Source organism: Myripristis murdjan, chromosome 23, assembly GCF_902150065.1.
Source record: "Myripristis murdjan chromosome 23, fMyrMur1.1, whole genome shotgun sequence".
Taxonomy (NCBI): domain Eukaryota; kingdom Metazoa; phylum Chordata; class Actinopteri; order Holocentriformes; family Holocentridae; genus Myripristis; species Myripristis murdjan.
This window is the reverse complement of record NC_044002.1, coordinates 6,430,538-6,445,584: the sequence shown is the minus strand read 5'-3', so window position 1 is coordinate 6,445,584 and position 15,047 is coordinate 6,430,538. Positions and strand designations below refer to the sequence as shown.

Genomic DNA, 15,047 nt, shown 5'->3' with positions numbered 1-15,047 from the left:
GCGCGACAGCAGGCCGGGTCGGAGGTCACTTCACCTGTCTGCTGACCCGGCCTGCTGGGGCCCCGGCGCGGGAGAGGTGAAGAGGAGTGGATGATGTTTACAGTGTGCTCTCCCATCCATCCCTGCCGTCTTTCCTCAATTCGCGGCCCATTCACAGATTTGTGGCGAAGGGGTCACGGCCCCTCCTTGTTTCCGCTGCGCTGTTTCCAGGCAGTGGAGGAAGGGGTGAACGAGGGCATATAGAGAATGGAATGTGACTTGATGGAATGGCTGAGCGCAGACCTTCAGGTTAGACTGGGGAAGGAGGTGTTTTACGTGGTGGGAACTAGCCTTGAAGCAAAGACGCAACAGAGAGGCACAAACACATTTCCCTGCTGCAGCTGAACCCTGGACCTCCTCTCTCTTTCTCGCTCTCCCTCGCTCTCTCTCTCATTGTCCCCAGATTGACTGGCCATTCTTAGCCTGCGATGGAGATGGCCTATGGGGGGTTGCATGGTGTGGGAAACTAGTTGATGAATGAGTGTTTGGCATGCTTGCACAGATGCATAGTTCACTTCGGTATCATGTGTGTATGTGCGCTTGTGTGCACATCGTCCTGTATATTGTGGCAATGGTGAGCGCATGGTGTATGAGTGTGTGTGTGTCTGTGTGTGAGTGCCTGTATGAACACAGTGCCCCACTTGTGTTGCTATAGAATGGAGTTATGGCCTTTGTCCTGTCAGCATTCTTGTGTTGCTATTGGCCCGGAGTGCATGGCAGCTCCCGCAGGCTCAGGGACAATACCCCCCTTACACACACCCCCACCTCCCACCTCTCTCTGTTAGCCACAATACCCCTCCTTGGCAGCACCCATCACCCTGAGACAGACGCCCCGCAACAGGCCTGCTATGGGTGTCACACACTGACCAGTGCCCAGAGGTCCTGGCTAGGGCAGAGGAGGAAAATCTATCAAATTATGAGAAGATGCAGAAGAGAGGGAGCAGAGCGGAAAAGCAGAAGAGGAAGTGATGAGGGTTAGGTGGCTGTCTTTGCATTCATGCACAAGTGTATGTGTGTGTGTATGTGTATGTAAGAGAGAGTCATGTGGTCTGTATTAGCCCATCAGCAGTGATTCACTGAGAGGAAATGAGAAAACTGAGGCATAGGAAACTGGACTAAACGAAGAGATAACTCCTTCACAGAAGCCTTAAGTTGTGCATTTGAGTTGGCCTAAAAATATCCTTAACAGGACAGCTTGTTTCTCCCCTCCGAAGCTATTCAGGTGCTCATGCTCGGCTTTATTACACACTCTCACACGAATGCACGCATCAGGAATGTTCCTTCACCAAAACTACATCAGAGCAAGCCAGAACAGCGCAGTGTTGACATAGCAGAGCGATTGAGACAGTACTGCTGATTATTATATAGCCATGCAAACGATGGCCTGATGTCATCGACTCATTATGGGCCGAGCCGCGGATCACTGTGACGACAGACAGACAGACAGACAGGCAGACAGGCAGTTTGGTAGGGTTGGCCTGACGACAGCAAGAAAACAGGCAATCATGGCAAGTTGGGACACTCTAATAGAGATTTTAAAAACAGTAGCAGTTGAGCAGCCAACCTTAACCAGAACAGGCTGTAAATCATAAAACAGAAACAAACAAACAAAAAAAAAAAAAAAACCTGCAATTATGTTTGAGTCTTTGTTTTCTGTCTGTAAGGCGATTCCCCCTTGCCTCGGCAGCACCTGTGTTTTCACCCACCGCAAAACCACCACCATGCACAGCTGTGTTAACACCATGATAAACCCACTGGAGGAGCTTCCTCTTTAGTGAAACCACCTTTTAGTGAAATCAGGTTGCAACGCTACATGTTTGTGTGTGTCCTTATGAGGGCCAAATGTCCTCACACGGATGGAGAAATACGGAAAACCAAAAAGTGGGGACATTTCACTTCTACAAAAGACCAGGTCATGAGCAGGATTTGGGTTTGCTTACTTCAGTCAGAATTGTGTTTAGGTTGCTACACACAGAAACATAGCGGTTCTAAAGTGGTTCTTTAATATACTGTGTTCCATGAAGAACCATCAGCTACTAAAGAACCACTTTAATTCATGGATGGTTCCATGAAACATTTGAAATGAGTTCTTTTCTGAACCAATTCACCAAGAACTATTTTGAAAACAAGTTCTTTAGTGAACTCTTTCTAAGTTAAAGTTCTCGAATGCACCAATTTCTGCTGTATTGGATCCACAGTGTGAAAGGTTCTTTGTGGAACCAGGAAAGATTCTTCCATAGCACCACCATGAAGAACTATTTTTGGTTCCAGTTGACACCTTTATTTTTCCTTTGAAAATGATAATTAACTATGTCCTTGTGCCTTTTCTGTTGTCTCTTCTTTGAAGAACTGTTGCTGATTCCTATATATACTGTTTGGGTGTTTGAGGCACCTTTGAAGCTTTTAAAGAAATGATTCTCTAAAGAACCATAGTCTGAAAAGGTTCCTTGTGGAGCTAGAAAAGGTTCTTCAGTGATATCACTCTGAAGAACCACTTTCAGGTCCAGTTGACACCTTTATTTTTCGGCATGTACTAATCCTGCTGCATTATATCAGCTGGTGGCAGAGTGGAAGCACTGACATGGGCATAAAAAAGTCAGATTATTACTTTGAGGTTACAGGCATGGGGGTTTCAGGAATAAACAAAGCCGTTAGAAGGTCCTCATAATGTAGCCTAGTGAAACTAATGTGTGTGATAGAGAGAGGGAGGGAGTACAGATGGAAAGAGGACAGAGAGGGAAGGAGGGAGGAGGGAGGGAGAAAGAGAGAGAGAGTTAGCATGTGTGGACATGAAGGCGGTAAATGCCCGAGGACATAGAGGGAGAAAAACATTAGAGGTGATTCACAGGCATCGCATGGCACATCTACACATACCTCTTTCTCTAAGTCACTCACAAACGCCCCGTAATCTCTTGCACACAAACCTCTGGTCTGGCTCGCACCCGTGTATTTGTCTCTCTAATCACGCACAGACAGACATGCATAAATCTACACACCTAATAGCACACACATACCCTGCTTGATGGGGTTTAAACAGACTTGTGTGGATCAGTTCCTCACTAATCAGTACATGAGGGAGATTCTTCTTCTACTGTACATGCAGTAAGGGCGTGTGTGTGTGTGTGTGTGTGTGTTCAGATCATCAATACTCTTACAATCAGACTTATAATGACCTCATCATACTTTTTGCAGTGTACCTGATGGACCTGCAGTAGTTGTGTATTTATCCCTAACCCACACAGCAGTGTTTGTAAAGTGCTGCTGTGTTTCAAAACCAGGGCCCTGATCTGATAGCATCTACATAGCGAATGCCACCAGCCCCCATTTCCCAGCATGAAGCATTACACCCGCATCCCACAACGCACAGTTTAAAAGGCCTAATTCTTAGAAGAACAACCCATAGGGCCAATTCAACTGATGATCCGTGGAAAATGGTGGAAAAGGGGCTTTTCGGGTTACAAGAAAATAATGGAACGCCAACATGGCCACTGATAATTTATGAGATGAGAGAAGAGGAGAGAAGTGATCCAGTGAAAGCGCACACACAGAGGGGTAGTTTGTATTCTAAGTATTTTTTACATTATTATAGAGAATTATAAATATGTACCGTTATAATAAATGTCTTGAAACCAAATCGTTCCTCATGCCAGTATGGTTTTAATGCATAAAGTGCTGTGTTTTTTTTTTTTTTTTTTTTTTTTTTTTTTTTTGAAAATGTACATTGTTGTGGTGTTTTGGCAATTTGGTATCTGAGAAACAGACATGGCAATTAAGTCATTGAGAAGAGTTTGACTATACTGGACACTTCACAGTCCAACACTGCCCCCTACTGGTGAAACAAAACAGCATGCCTGTCTCTAAAGTGGAAATCAGTGATTTTTCCCTCCATTCTTTGGCTTGTTGATTACTTCCATGAAATAATAATAACAATTCCTTACCCAGGCTTAACTGTAAAGTTATGTCAGATACTAGGCAGCGACAAAAACATGATCTTTACATGGTTATGGAAACACTGAAAATGAACTAAATGTACCAAATCACTATAAAAACGACTGCAGTAAAATTTATGTTATTGTATCATATCATATATGTTATTGTACTCATATATAAAGTTAAACTACTTCATATAGTTAACCATAAATAATATACTAAACCCCAACTGACACTCTTATTGACAGTACTAGGTTATAACAGAGATATAATCTAAGCGTCTAAGTGTCTGTGGTTATACTAAAACCACAATTAACAATTATATATTATATATGGGCCAGTAATAAATATAGCAAACTATAGACAGCTCACAGCACAACGGCCACGGCGATAAATTACTACAAATAGGCTATTAACCTTCAACTGACATGTACTAAATATAGGAAAGTAAGATACTTAAGTAGATAGCAGACAACCATCATATATAATGGCCCACACCTAACACAAGCACATATAAGCAACTACTAGTAATAATTTCGAAACAACAACCATTTCTAAACTGCAATAGTACACAACTGACAGTATGACACTGAAATATGAAATACCAAACTACCTGTCAGGTAATAGACAGTATAATCTAGTTTGAAAATGCCAAAAAGAAAAAAAGAAGAAAAAAAAACCTCAAGAGTTGCTGACATCTTCCCTGTCATCATCATCATCAACAACAACAACAACAACAACAACAACAACAACAACAACAACAACAACAACAACAACAACAACAACAACAACAACAACAACAACAACAACAACGTCACGTATCGAGGACGCGCTCGAGCCAACACCACGCGACAGGGACTGACAAGATGGCGATCATTTCAGAAACAGAGGAGTAGCTGCAGTGAAGGATAGCTCGGTATGATATTACTCTCACATTTTTGGGGTTGTGTTGAACACGTGTGCAACAGCGCAGCCGGTTATTCACCTGTTTCTCTTTCAACGAGCATGTTTGTTCATTTCTAGCACCGAGCCTCAGTGTTGAAAATTGACCTCTGGCTAACGCTTGAACTTGTTGGGATTATCGTATTTAGCCTGGCTTGGCTAACGTTATGTAGCAGGCTAGCTACGAGCTAAGCTAACGTTAGCAGCAAGGACAGCTAAGACTCGCTAATCTCTTGAACAAATGCTTTATAGAATGTCATTTCCACTGCGACTAATGTGTGTTTCTGTACAAAGTGCTGCTGTCCCAAGTTATTACAGACAGCTGCCTTGTGGGCTTACTATATCTGTTTCAGTTTTCTTTGTTTATGCTCTCATGTATGTTGTAATCGCAACTACTTATCGCTAACGTTACATCTAATTCAAGCAGTCTTTAGCTAAGGCTAGCTATCGACAGCTACGCAAAGTGATGTTGACTTGGACTGAGCTCGTCATTTGTTTCACCTTGTCTGTATGTGCCGCTGCTGGTTGGAGAACTAGCCTAAAGTGGCTGTGGAAGTGTTTTGTTTGGGCTTTCCATGGCCAGCTAGCTAAACTGAGAGCCGGACTTGCACACCATGCAGTCACAAGGGCAAACCAGGCAAGGCGCGCTAACTTGCTGACAAAACTTTAATGGACTCGGTGATCGTGAAACTAATTTGCCAACAGTCTTGCCACTCATCTTCAGTTTGGTGCCACTCATTTTTTTTCTGTGTGCGCTCAAAGGCTCACCTCTAAAGTTTAATAGCGGTTATAAAATCATTTGCTCTCTTGTGATATGCCCGTTATCGACAGTGTTTTCGTGTCGAGGTTGTAATGTGGACATTGATGACTAGTGTGACAGCAAAGTGAAGGAGCTGCAGTGATCCATCTCTTTGTTGCTTAACCCTCCTATTATCATTGGGGTCAATGATTAACGCCTCTAAATACGCGATTAACATCCTGTTTTGCTTCATGTTTAATGACTTTTCCTTATTTAATGGGAACAACTGGGCAAACGTGAAGTTAACATGATGACACTTTTTGTACGCATCAGTTGGATCCCAGGAGTTTTTGTCTGTATGAAACATAAGAAATATTAACGTTTTAAACAAATTTGTTTTAGTTGTTTGGATGACACTGAAGATCTATGGCGTTTACAGTCTTCAAAAAACTTTGCTCCTCTTTCAGGCCCTCAGCTAGCAAAAAACTAAAAAGCATGATTTCCACAAGAACTTTGATGCATAAGGGGGGTGAGTGGAAGTAAAGAAGACACAAACTTTGCTTACAATTTTTCTTATAATCATATTCTGGAGGTTTAAATTACTGATTTTAAAAAAAAAAGTCAGTATATATGAAGGTAACAGGAGGGTTAACATAGTAGCACCCAGAGATACAACATCAACCTTTATTTCCTCTGCTTTGCTGTGACATGATTTGGTATTCCTCACACACATTGCATCTTACATTTGTCAGGGTCTGCGTTGGACCATTCATAGGAATGAAAACTTATTTATATCTCAGGGACAGCACTCTGGAATGGTTACAAGTGCATAAACCCTAATTGGATAAACACATCCACTCATGCATTATGACTAGTAAACAAACACCTTTGCTAGAGCAATTTGAGTCATACTTGTTTCGCTCTCGATGGTGAAGGGATCACAAGAGCACACAGATGAAACGCTCACATTTATAAAAAAAAAAAAAAAAAAAAAAAATGGAGCCACCATTATTCCTTGCATGCCCACACATTTCTCTCTTTCATTGCCAACTCTCAGTCACTTTCCCTCTCTGTTGTTGGGGTTATTTCCTAGCTGTCTCTTTTCTTTCCCCATCCTGCTCTCCTTCTTTCCCTCTGTGAAGGCAGTCCTGTACACAGACAAAGGGGGCACCACCCTACAAGCTCAGCCCCCCTTTTGTTGGCCAAGCTTAAGTCCTCTTTTGCCCCCAGTGGGGGGGTTGATAGGGCTCAGACCCACTCAAGGATCTCCTGTTTCTCAGCTGTGGTACACCAGCCCCCAAAGATATGAAAAGAAATTGAAAAAGGTTCAAGAGGAGACTGATTATTACATTTTTACTGTTTGTATTGATTGCCCCCCAATAGTTTTCCTTTTTGAAGCAAAGAGCATCATATAATAACATTCAAAATTGTTCTTCCTATAGTATCCGAAAACTAGAAACATGAGAACTAGGACTTCAAACTGGGGCTAAACTAACCCTTTGGAATAGTAGTTTTACATACCTTTTGCATTCATATTCCCTCTCTTGCACGTTAGTACCAACAGTTGTAGGTGGGAGAATATATCCAGATTGTGAAATCACCCTGGGTCTTCTCGCTGTGAGTTTCTTATTTATCACCATCAGAGAAACTCCAAGACTTTTCTTGTTTATGTCTTCAAATCTAGATCAGACGGTGTATGGTAACTTCAACAGCATGTGGATTTTGCTGCTGGGTGAATGTAGCTTACTTTTTTAATGTTACTGGCAACACTCAGTGCAGTCATATTATCAGCCAGTTTTTCTGTCTGCCTATGTTGCTGTTGGGAAATGCTTCAGCCTGCTTGTCACCTGGCAATTTGCCTTTGTTTACCATATCCAGCTATGGCCTCATGAAAATGAGATTGTTAAATCTAATACAGCTGTTTCCACATCAGTTTCACTGCTCTTCAAAACAACTCCTACCTTATGCAGTGAATTCATCCTGACTAACCAGATCTGTTCTCTCTCTTCTCTAGATTTAACGATGCCCTGGGAGGGTCCCATTTTTCAGCTCACCATGGTCACCATGGTGATCTGAAGACAGTGTGAAACGCTGACACACACACACACACGTGCCCACACAGACAGACAGTCGCTTACTGACGGACACAGCCAGCCAGCCAGTTTGGCAGGCAGGCTGGTGTAATGGACAGGTGTAAGCATGTGGGGCGGCTGCGGCTGGCCCCAGACCACTCCATCCTCAATCCCCAGAAGTGGCACTGTGTGGACTGCAACACCACCGAGTCTGTATGGGCCTGCTTAGGTTGTGCTCATGTGGCGTGTGGGCGATACATCGAGGAGCACGCTCTGCAGCACTTCCAGCAGCAGCACCATCCATTGGCAATGGAGGTTAACGAACTTTATGTTTTCTGCTACTTGTGTGATGACTACGTCCTGAATGACAATGCAACCGGAGACCTCAAACTGCTTCGTAGCACACTCAGCGCCATTCAGAGCCAACGCTACGAGGTCACCACCCGCAGTGGGCGCACCCTCCGCTCTGCCAGTGCCGCCCTTGAGGCCCCCATGCCATATGGTGCCCGCGAGCTGCAGCTGAGGGACGAGGACAGGATGTTCACGGCCCTCTGGCACCGCCGCAGAGCACTTATGGGACGCATCTTTCGCTTCTGGTTTGGACTGACAGAGGGCGGGAAGAAGAGGGAGCAGGAAGAGAGAAAGAGGGAGGAGGAGGAGGAGCGGAAAAGGGAGGCGAGGGAAAGGAGGAGGGCTCTGAAGAGGCAGCTCAAGGAAGAACTTGAGAGTGCTCCAACCAGGAAGAGCCGCCGCTTACGTCGGAAAAGCCAGAGAGCTATGGATGCTGCAGTTGTTATTAAATCTTCTCACAGGACACGCAACAAGACAAAAAGCCCTTTGCCCTCTCGCACCGCCCGTAGGCCAAGGACTCAAAGCCCCGCCACTTCTACCCCCAAGAAAGTGGCACAGCCCAAAAAGATCCAGCCTACCCCTAAGACACGCACCCTTAAATCTAAGCCCAAAGCTTCAGTGCCCGCCCGAACTACCCCCACCCCCGTTCGCCGCAAGCAGACCAACAAACAGGGCGGCTCACCCTTCAAGCGGCGTCCCACAGTCACTCCTGGAGTGACGGGCCTGAGGAACTTGGGCAACACATGTTATATGAACTCCATCCTGCAGGTGCTTAGCCACCTGCACGTCTTCAGGGAGTGCTTTTTGCGCCTGGATCTGACCCAGGCACTGGAGCTACTAGCATCTGCTGTCCACGGCCAACTGGCAGGGAAGGCCTCATCCCACTCCCCCTTGGGCCAGAAGAAGGGGATCCAGGCCAGCTCATGCTCCGGGGCCGGGCTGAGCGGAGGGGCATCGCGGGCCCGCAGTATGGAGCTAATACAACCCAAAGAGCCCAGCTCGAAGCACATCTCCCTCTGCCACGAACTGCACACCCTGTTCCAGGTGATGTGGTCTGGAAAATGGGCGCTGGTATCGCCTTTTGCTATGCTCCATTCAGTATGGCAGCTGATCCCAGCTTTCCGGGGCTACGCTCAACAGGACGCCCAGGAGTTCCTCTGTGAGCTGCTGGACAAAGTGCAGCATGAGCTGGAGAGCACCGGCAAGCACACACCAACCACAGGCGTCCCACAGACACAGAAAAGACTCATTAAGCAGGTGCTCAGTGTGGTCAACACTATCTTCCATGGCCAGCTCCTCAGCCAGGTACGACACACACACACACACACACACACACACACACACTCTTCAATCACATTATTTTACAAAATGTTAGATAGTTCAACAATCATCACAAGCCCTGTCTTACTGGTTCATGATGCATGCATACGCACAGATACAGACACACACACACGTCTACTGTAGTTGCATAGATAATTCAACAGTCCTCTTGAGCTCAGATTGAATTACATCATTAACTCCATGTTCTGGCTGACTTGACCATGTCCTAGATGGATTAATTTGGCATCTTCAGCTCTTAAACGGAGCTCATGCAAGATAATGAGTTTGGGAGTAAGGCTGTGAGCACTGGCATAAATCTTAAATGTTGACTATTTCTAAGCTTAAGCCAGACAGTGTTCATTTTTTTTAGTTACTGGTGTAATTTATCCCTTTTTAAAAAGATAAGTGTGCTTTCAGCAGATTGTTGTACACTTATGACACATTAAGCAATCGGTGAAACACAACATATTCTACTCAGCCTTAATGAGGACCACAGGGACTGTGAGTGGGGAGAGTTAGCTTGAGGACAAGAGATTAGTGTCTACTTATGGAGGCTGAACACACACTCTGACACCTGCTCTAGCTGAATAGACAGCTCTGTGTGCGAGGATTTTTTGGGGTATCTCAGCCCTGTTGCTATTCAGTTGGCCATTGACTCAGATTGCCTTTGCTCTTCTGACAATGACAATGATTGCTGGAGCTAGTTCATTAATCAAAAAGTTGTGGGTTGAAGTTTCTGTCAGGGGTGAAAATAATAGTGCAAATTTGTGTTTGTGTATTTTTCTATATAGAGATGGCTAGATGGCATATAGGGGAGTAGAGTACAGGGAAAAAAACTGAAATGTTGGATGTGCAAAATTTTATAGGTCAGTAGATCATGGTTAAGTCAGTATAGATTTATTAATCCCAGTGTTTTTGTGTATATTATGCTAGTAAGCTCGTTTCAGGAGAACATGCTACCCATTGAAACCAAAACAAATTATTAAAATTATTTTAGGTGGACTAGCAGACTGCTATCCCACCTAAAATATTGTACTGGTATTAGCAGTACAAGTCTTAGAGATGTTATCTGGTTATCCATCTGAATAATAATAATTAAACCAGCTTATCAGTCTTGGTGTATTTAGTGGACTTGACCACTGTGCACAGCTCTGGCGAAGTGCTCATCTCTTTATTTCCCTCACACACACATCCAGGTGACGTGCCTGGCCTGCAACCATCGCTCCAACACTGTGGAGCCGTTCTGGGACCTTTCCCTGGAGTTTCCTGAGCGGTATCATAGTAATAGCAGGGAATCAGCGGCACAGGCCTCATGCCAGCTGACGGAGATGCTGGCTAAGTTCACAGAGACTGAGGCCCTGGAGGGCAGCATCTACGCCTGTGACCAGTGCAACTGTGAGTTCAGTTCAGACCCAGTTTTCTCATTCACCAGAATTTACCTCAAATGCTCAGGATCGATATGGCACATTGCAATAATGTGTGTCCCAGACTGTCAGTCTGATTTTGCAGGATCATGTTTTCATGTGTCACATTTAAATCAGATTGCTCTCTCACTTGCCAAAACACAGGTGCATGATTTCTTGTATTCATTTTTTTTTTCTTCACAAATTTTCAAACACCTCTTCCTGCTTGTTCCCCATCCACCTGTGTCCTGATGGCCCATTTTTGACTAGCTTGTTGCCGTCCTGGATTCTTGTCATTTGTTTGATTTGTTTTATATCTGTCTCTCATACATAGAAGCATTTTGGACTCTTACGTTTACACTTTGTCTCCTGTTCTATCACAAATTGATCACCAATGACACTTATTTTAAAGAGAATTGTCATGGCATCATCAGATAGTTTTAGTGCAGTGAAGTGGAGAGAGACGGGAGGACGGGGAGAGGAAGGTGGGATTAACATGCAAGAAATGTTTTTTTGTATTTGTTTTTTTCAACCTTGATTTTTCCAGGGTTGTACAATGTGCATGTATGCTCTTTTTATATCAGTGCCCTGCTTCACACTCACTCTGATCCATACATTCACACTGGGGAGCTGCCCAGTACAACCACAGTCTGCACTAATGGCCACTAAGCCGCTCCACTGGTTGGGGGTCTTGCTCAAGGGACCTGTATGCCGTGGCTTCCCATTAATGTCCTAGTCTGCTTTTGAACACAGGACATGGGTTAAAACAAGGACTTGAAAGTGTTCATGGTTTGCACCCAGCGACAGCCCTACCCTGCCAGGATAATGAATGCTCATTAATGACAAGTGGAAATGCTGATCCAAGCGGTGTGTTGTTACCAGCTCGTTTCAGGAGAACAGCGGGGTTGATGCGACTCGCTGGCGGTGTAAGGCATCTTGTTTGGTAACTCTTTTCACTTTTACATTTGCAGCTGCGCGCCGGCGGACCTCCTCCAAACCAGTCATCTTGACCGAAGCTCAGAAACAGCTGATGGTCCACAAACTGCCTCAGGTCCTGCGGCTTCACCTCAAGCGCTTTAGGTATGATGATGTTACACATAAGACATTGACCTGTACCTTTTATTCAGCTGTCTTGAAATCACATAAGTGGGGTAAATCCTGGCTTGTGCTTACTGCAGCATTATCACAGGCTAAAAATGAACTATAACTGTAAAGTCCTGTAAAGGGAGTGCAACTGATGAAATGCACTTTCTGCCAACCTGTTATAGCCCTCAATGTGTGCTGCAGTCACACTATGAGGGATTAGTTATTAAAATGACTTGATGGAAATGTTATCCCTACTTTCTGTCCTGGCTGTAGTATTATACAGGGGAGGTAGTTGTAAAGTGTTGGATTGGCCTGATAATTAGCATGGTGGTCAAGCTAAAAGCAAGGCTGTGATGGATGGTGAAAATTATACAATTTGGATGTTGATGGTGACACTGTTAGATGTCATTGTATGGTGATATTGAAATAATTTCCAGTGATGTTCTTTGATTAATCTTAACCACATTTCTATGGACAACTGTTGTAACACAACTAATGACCGGCCCTCTGTTTTGTGATTGGTCCTCAGGTGGTCTGGGCGGAACCACAGAGAGAAGATTGGCGTCCACGTCAGCTTCGACCAGCTTCTCAACATGGAGCCCTACTGCTGCCAAGACCCCTCACCCAAAGGCGTCGCCTGCTCCATTCCCAGCAGCCCCACGGGCTCACCTCGCCCCAAACACTTCCTCTATGAACTCTCTGCTGTGGTGATGCATCATGGGAAGGGCTTTGGCTCCGGCCACTACACTGCTTACTGCTACAACACAGAAGGGGGTGAGTACAACGCAGAGCCCATGTCAGCGGGCTGATGTTCTTGGCAGATATTGTCTCATCACAGATACGCCTGTGAACGTTGGCCTGACATACATAAGAGGACAGTTCATACTGAAGCTGAACGCACTTAGAATGATTTGAAAACAGTGTTTAGTTTTCCCAGCAGGTCCAGTTGCTTGCAGTCCTTTGTAGAGCAGGGACTTGGCAAAGCATGTCACTGCAGATGGTAGCGTGGATTCTGTTAAGAAGTTTATAGTTGAACTGTAAAATATCAAGCCTCCCGAGCATATTTTTATTAGTGCTATTTGATTACAAAATGTGATGACTGTTTTCGACCTTTTTCTTACTCCCAAGTATCAGTATTGAGCATAGCAGATTATTTTTTGCTCACATAAATATAACCCGAGTTAACACATGGCTAGTATGAAGCTGATAGTTTGACTCAAGTCTTTACAGTTATATTTCTTTATATGGCTGCAGTAAATCTGAAATGTAACCTCTGGTGTTCCTCTCCTCCAGGCTTCTGGGTTCACTGTAATGACTCTAAGCTGAATGTGTGTTCTGTGGAGGAGGTTTGCCGTGCCCAAGCCTACATCCTCTTCTACACACAGCGCGTCACTCAGGACAAAGACAGGCCGCTATAGGACCACAGTCCACCCCCCCACCCTCACCCCCACCCCCTCCGCTGCATCCTGACCACTCAGCGAGAAGATATCAGCACAGTCCCACCAATCGCTCTTTCTCTCCCTCTCTTTCTTTGGGCATTTTATATCCTGGGAGGATGGGTCTAATAGGTATATTTTCTAAAAAAGGAAAAAAGTCCTTTTTTTAAAAAATGACGGTTCTGCTTTGTGAACTTCTTGTATATGGTGTTTATATGTTGGTATTTTTTAAGTCGCGAAAAAAAAAACGGTGATGTTTGTGTTTTGATTGTGTACAGCTGTATTTTATAAAGAGTATCAGCCAAGGTGTGTCCTCAGTAGCAGCCAACAGACTTTGGCCGGGGCGTGACTACGTACAAGTGTCCTCTACAACCAGCACAAGTGTGTTCAGGTGTCTGCCTGCACTTGTTGGCTATCGATTGTAAATGCTGTTTGTTCATTTGAATCAACCGAAATATTTCTCAGTCACTTTAGCTAGTCAACGCAAAACTGGATGTAGATGGTACTGGGTTCTAAAAGGTAATTCACTGTTTCTCAGTTTAGAAATGCCCTCCCTGTTCCCTAGACACTTGTGTGTAGTGGCAAAAGATAACAAGGGGACTATACTTTGCCCTCTGTTTGATGAGTCATCACAGCCCGTATGCAGTCCTACCACTAAAAAGCGGGTGTCTATGGAGGAGGTTGTCAGTTTCTAATCAGGCCAAAATCTGTAAACCCATACATAAGCAAGAAGTAAGTGAAGTTTATTTTCACTCTCAAGTACTTCTGGGTCCGTCACGAATCAATTGGCAGACCCGCAGCCATATCACAGGGGGAAGGGTTTGGAATCTCCCTCAGCTTTTTTCCAAAACGGTTTTGACATTTGCTGGGTGTTGAGTTTCCCCAACTGGTGGAGGAAACGCAGTGGTTTTACATGTTTCCAAAGGGATGTTTTTGGCTAAACGCTGCCACCTCTCTGCTTCAGAATGTAAAATTGTCTTCAGTCGGAGTCTGAAGTATCCCTGACAGATACTAGTGTTCTAGAGAAGTGCCCTTTTTGTTAAAGCAAATCTATTTTTATAGCTCCTTTTCTAGGAAAAATAGTTCATATCGAATTCAGAAAAGTGGCACGTGCACAGCTGCAGTCCCGCCCAGGCCAGCATTTAGAAAACGAATGTATTTTTATACAATCCTTTTTAAGAGGTTTTATGTGTTACAAAAGAGGCCATTGACTGTTTTTAATACGTTTTCGATACAGCAGCTGAGTCTTTCACCCTCTTGATTGTTGAATAACACCAGCAGTTTGAATAAGACTGAATTTTAATCGCTCTCCCCAGTATGAGTTTGTCCACCAGCAACTAGGTGTGTATACTGTATGTGTGCATACTGTAAGTAAATTAGCCAGACAGATTTAAGAGGATTTCTGCAGTTTTACACATGTGTATGTGATAAAGAATTTAAACTGTCATCCACCTCAACTTTGTTCCCTCTGTTCCTCCTTATCTGCCAGGAGGGAATTCAAAGCACATTTCATTGTTTCCATTGTGACAGTTTGTTGGCATTTGGTTACTACTCCTTGGATGTGTGTGTAAATTTATGGAAGTTATACTATGCAAATTGTTACCTCAATTTTTTTCTAGAGAAAATTACCTCAATAAAAATGAGAATATTTTTTCATTTTTCTAAGAAAATGATGCTTTTGTCTTTCTTGTCTCATCCTTTGCATGGTTGTAGTTTTGGAAACCACAAT

General features: G+C 44.1%; 1 protein-coding gene across 1 annotated transcript; it reads left to right on the top strand.

Moving 5' to 3' along the window:
• The first annotated feature begins 4,801 nt into the window (after positions 1-4,801).
• usp44 (ubiquitin specific peptidase 44) lies at positions 4,802-14,988 on the top strand. Its single transcript, XM_030046040.1, has 6 exons — positions 4,802-4,885; positions 7,665-9,378; positions 10,590-10,788; positions 11,768-11,876; positions 12,412-12,656; positions 13,176-14,988. Exons 2-6 carry the CDS (start codon positions 7,834-7,836, stop codon positions 13,298-13,300), a joined length of 2,223 nt encoding a protein of 740 aa, XP_029901900.1. The 5' UTR covers positions 4,802-4,885; positions 7,665-7,833; the 3' UTR covers positions 13,301-14,988.
• The last annotated feature ends 59 nt before the right edge of the window (positions 14,989-15,047 follow it).

Coding starts and splice junctions, on each gene's coding strand:
- usp44 (XM_030046040.1), top strand. CDS start 7,834: ATGGACAGGTGTAAGCATGTGGGGCGGCTGCGGCTGGCCCCAGACCAC. Junction 9,379..10,589: donor ATGGCCAGCTCCTCAGCCAG/GTACGACACACA, acceptor ACACACATCCAG/GTGACGTGCCTGGCCTGCAA. Junction 12,657..13,175: donor CTGCTACAACACAGAAGGGG/GTGAGTACAACG, acceptor CCTCTCCTCCAG/GCTTCTGGGTTCACTGTAAT.